This window comes from Pteropus vampyrus, unplaced genomic scaffold, assembly GCF_000151845.1.
Source record: "Pteropus vampyrus isolate Shadow unplaced genomic scaffold, Pvam_2.0 Scaffold71, whole genome shotgun sequence".
In the NCBI taxonomy this organism is placed as follows: domain Eukaryota; kingdom Metazoa; phylum Chordata; class Mammalia; order Chiroptera; family Pteropodidae; genus Pteropus; species Pteropus vampyrus.
Window position 1 is genome coordinate 1,588,271 of NW_011888852.1, and position 5,061 is coordinate 1,593,331.

The 5,061-nt window shown below is 45.6% G+C and overlaps 1 protein-coding gene across 1 annotated transcript in view; it reads right to left on the bottom strand.

Moving 5' to 3' along the window:
• STARD13 (StAR related lipid transfer domain containing 13) overlaps positions 1-5,061 on the bottom strand; it is a 216,208-nt gene that overhangs the window by 10,910 nt on the left and 200,237 nt on the right. The window contains exon 9 of the mRNA XM_023531606.1: positions 4,062-4,260. Coding sequence (XP_023387374.1) covers positions 4,062-4,260 — 199 coding nt within the window. The remainder of the gene's footprint in view (positions 1-4,061; positions 4,261-5,061) is intronic.

Sequence of the window (5,061 nt, forward strand, 5' to 3'; positions counted from 1 at the left end):
GACCTTCGTGACCCGAAGACACGCTCAGAGACATCATCATCATCAACAATGACGATGACAACTGCTGGTGACAGAAAGAATTGGGTAATTGCCTTGGCCTCACAGCTGGTGAGAGGCAGAGCTGAGACTGGAAGCCCAGCTTCGAACTCCAGAGCCCGCGGTCCCCACAGCGAGACGGTCATTGAAAAGGAACACCCTGGCCTGGTTCTCACGCTCCGAGCATCCCACCACCAGCTCGTCTGCTTTCAAACCGTTTTCCTATTCTGCCTGCAGTTGGTGACAGGCTGGAGAGCTGTCCGCCTGGTTCTCTCTTGCCCACCCTGCCACCGGACAGCTTGTGAAGCACCTCTCAGGATGCCCAAGGCTCGGTGGACATGGTTTGGAGCCCACTGTGCTGGGAGATGCAGCCTCGCCTTCCCCCACCCCTCGTGGGGCAGCCAGGGCTGATGCCGGCTGGGTGCAGTTAACCGTGGGTGATGGGGCTCAGTCGGCTGGCCCTCTGATCTGACACCTGGAGGGTCAGCTCCTTGAAGCTCTGCCTGGCACATCTGTCTCTTTCCTGCAGGTCGCCAGGGCTTGGTTTAGAGGAGGCATGTGGCCTCGTGGGGTGACCCAAGGTCACCTGTTCCGTAATCTTGAAGGTCATGGAAATTGAGACTGTGCGTGGGGAAGAAGCAGCAGGCTCCCCAAGGTTATGGGGAATGGGCAGCCCCTCTCAGGCCCATTCCCAATCAAGGTGGCCCTTCCGGGGGTGGTGCTGGTGGCAGGCATGGGTCATGCAGGCTTCAAAGGGCATGGGCCCCAGGGCTACGTAGTGAAGGAAAAGGAAAATCATGGCATTGGGTGTGAGGCGCTGCATTTCGCTGCCCGCTGGCTGTGTGGTTTCGGGCCTGACTCACTGCCTTGTTCTGAAGGACGCAGCCAGGAGTTCACTTAGGGTTCGCATTGCTGTCTTTCTGAAAATACCGTGTTCTAGAACAGGTCTCTGCAGTAGGCTGTCTGTGCTTGAAGGGGTGGGGAGATATGCTCGTGACGATCAATGATGGGTGGGAAGAAAAGATTACAGTTTTCAGTGGCGTTCATGTTTCCTCTCAAACTTTAAAACTACCGATTGCATATGTTTTATAATGTGCACGTTGGGTCACAGTATAGCACGACACATTTATATTATTAAAAATAGATCAGTCCACATGCTCAGATATATACTACTAGTAGAGGTGCATAATAAAAAAATAAATGGGAGCCTGCTGCTCTGGAGGGGCTGTGGTGTGACTTCTGCCCAGGTCTTGCCCTCTCTGTCATTGTACTCCCCAGGGCTGGGCGCACTGCTGGCTCCAGGCAGCCAGCAAGTCCAAATTTTTGGAAAAACATCATCCTGAACTCAGCATTCTGGGATCCCCACCCCCACCAGATCTACAATGTACTGGCAGAAGGTAGATCTGGGTTTAGTAGAGAAGAGTCATTTTTGTTCAAATTAGAGCAAAACCTTTTTCTTTTTTCCTTGCTTTTGCTGAAACAGAACTAATAACTTGAAGCTTGTCATCAAAGTGTTAGAAATGCAGCTTGAGCCATTAAACTGCTTTTAAATATGCCGCTTTAGGTGGGATGTCTACTGTCTGTGTTGTCTAACTTTAGATTGCCAACTTTCTCTTCCATGCCAAAATTTCTGAAGTCATCTGTCAAGGCTACATATTGTCTCAACTTCCCTCTTCTATGCAGTTGATCCTTTATCCCTCAGAAAATATCTTCCGTCCCTTATTTTCTACCAAAAGTGCTTGCGAGGGCCAATCATTAATCCCTGGCTTCAGCATTCATTGAGTCCCATCCATCTGACCTTTCTGTTACACGGGACTCTCCTGGGGTTCCTGCCTCTTTCTTGTAGACCATTGGGTTTCAAATATTTTTATTAGCCATCCAACACTCTAATGAATAATTGGATGAAAATCCGAGAAGTAACACAGCTAAAATTAGAACTGCTCTAGAGAACGAGAGAAACTGTTTCTCCCTTCCCAAGAATATTCTGGAAACTTGAACTCCATCCACAGGACATTGTACCTCCAGTCTCGCTGCTGCAAGCCACTGAGGGTAATCTAGAGTCTCGATTAATGTGCTAACTCCCTAACCCTCCATCCTCGTCCTCGTCCAGTCCAATACCTCTCGTTCGCCACAGATTCATGGGTCATATGGACGTGCACCATGACGGCTGGCACCAGCCGGGTATTTCCTCCTCTATGAGGAAGCACACACAGTGTTCAGGTGTCAGCTCTGGAAAGCCGGGCCCTTCCTTCAGACTCAGGGAATAACCATGTTGGCCTGACCAAAAACGGCAACTCCACTCCCCTTTCTGGCGATTGATTTAGGGGAGAACATGGAAACCATTTTTGTCCTATGGGACCAAGATAAATGCGAGGAACTCCTGTAAATTTTTCTCCCTGATAGAAAGAGACGTATGTCCGAGGAGAAGCCCTCTGTCCTCTTCCTGCCTTTGAATATGATTTTGAGAAAATGCGACAATTCTAAATTGCAGAGATCGCCGAGAGAAGCTGACTTCAGCCCTGGCATCGCTGAGCGGTTCACGGAATTACCTGGCTCGGGAACTATTTCATTCCAGATTTCTTGTCATGTGCATTGGACAGCGTCCTAATTGTTTAAACAGCGGTTTGTCGGACTTTGGGTTCTGTCTCTACAGCTGAGAGCCTCGTCTCCCTCTGCTGTAAGAACCTCAGGAGCAGAGAGTGTCTTTACACATCCGTTCGCTCTGTGGTGCTCGGCATACCGCCTGTATGTAAGCAGCACTCAGTATACATTTGAGCAGCTAAAACAAACCCTGCATTGATTTGCTTTCTTGCTGGCGAGTCTCAGAAAGGGCCAAAGGCACGGACCCCTTGGAAATAACCTGGCTTTATTTAATCTCAGACTAGAGTTAACTTTAACTTGAGAATTGATTAAATGTAAAGACTCACGTAGGATACTTCCAGTCCATGGGGGGAGGGGGCTTAATTGAACAGCTTAACCCCTTACGGCATCAACGTCACGAACTCCCTGTGTTTGGGCTCTAGTGACAAGTATCATGAGTTTAACTTAATCTATTCACTTTGACAAAATAATATTTATTTAGTGGATCACCACTTTATCCTATTTTTACAGGTAGTACTTATTATCATCCTTTTTGAATCTGTAATATTGTAGACTCCACAAACACATTTAGTATCCAATTCTCTACAGAAGAGATCATCTTCAAATTGGATCAATTCCACGTTGAGGTCTATTTCAGGCATATTTTGCTCAAAACTCAGTCCACAGGCCAAATTCCGCCCACCCCCCTAACCCCTCGCCCAAAGAATTGAGATATGGACCACCAAAATAATTTGTAATGAAAACATTATCATATCTAGAAGAATCCATGTTCATTTCTAATATCTTCCTTCGCAATTACCTTTAGCAGGAATATGCTTTTTAATAAAAAAAAAGTGTTGTTTTCATGATTATTTTAATCATAGAGGCTTGGCTCAGAATTATTAATTTAACATCACTTAAAAAATTCCAATTGAAAATATAAACTAGTTGAATTAAGTAACCATAAGCCTTGATTTGGTTTGCTTATTTTTCACCAATTAAAACACGCTGAATTAAGACATATTTGTCTTTTATTGCTAGTAATTTTAACGCTTTTGGCTTTGAATTTCATATATCCCAAGGAAATGTTTACTTTTTAAAAATGAAATAGGTATTGAAAAACACCTATAAACAGAATAAATTCTACGGTGTCCCCTTTTCATCTTAAATTTATTGAAAGGACATCGAAAGTTAGTTTTAGGTCTTACACAAAACCCTATTTTGGCGTTGAAAAAGGTATTTTCAGATGCATAAAGTATCACCTGGAGATCTCCATATTAAACTGTGAACAAAGTTTACTTCTGGAGAGCCGTGTAGAATGACAACTGTTATATACTTCTTTATGGACTCGTGTATTCCTTGTATAATTAGAACTCGACCTATAGAAATTCTGTTTACGTGGACGGGCGCACACGAGAACGCTGCTCTGCATCCCAGCCACTTACACTGATAGATGTGGAGGAAGGTGTCGCTGAGCTTGTTGGTGAAGAGAGGCTCTGGGAGGTCGCGGAAGAACTGCTTCACCATGTCCGCCACGTCGTAAGCGGACTGGTCCTCGTAGCTGACGTTCTCGGGGAAGTTCTCGTTCATTTGACGTAAGGCGTGGATTCGAGACTTCACACCCGATTTTCGAAAAAGACCCACCTGGAACAAGTCACGGGGAGAAGTTAGCGAGATCACCTTTGCCCGAAGTCAGTAACCTTGGGGACTGATAAGAAGGCACCGGACCAGGGCTGGAAAAGCAGCAATTACATTCAAACTAAGGAACTGTGAATGACTAGTTTAGCTACTGTGGGTAGCAGCTGAAGAGATGGCTCTTCCGTAAGATAAAGATAAAAATGATAGTTCCCCACTTCCCAGGGCGATTGTGGAGACTGAGTGAGAAAAAAATGTGACTATGCTCTGTAACCTGTAAAGTCTTACAGCACAGTAGACATGACTATTTTATTCATTTATTCAGTAAGTAATGATTAAATACCCACTATATATCGAGAGTGCTCACAGTTGCTGGGGTCACCGGGGAGCAGACAGGACTAAATTCCCCACCAGCGCTAGTGTTTACAGTTGGGGCTGAGAAAGTTGGTGGAAGATTTGGTGGATCCCAGATAAGCCTCCATGTCCAGTGTCCTTTTGGGAATGAGGATTATAGGAAATACGCTCATGAAACAAAACAATACCATGAGCATGTATTTTAAGCATCTTATTTGCTTTTCCTTCTTCAGAATCCTTGTACCACTCGCTTCGTCCGTTTCTCCTGGGATGCTTGGTGCTTACGACTCCATCCGGTTAGTCGTTCGTTATGTGCCTATGTTCTGGCTCTAGTGAGAATGATTCCTGGGAGGCTTTCTTTAGACTTCAAGACATTGTCTTCTGCCTTTCTCATCCCTAAGCCTTAGGCTCCTCCCCCGTTTGACAAAGAAACGAAGCAATAAGACACCAAGGAAA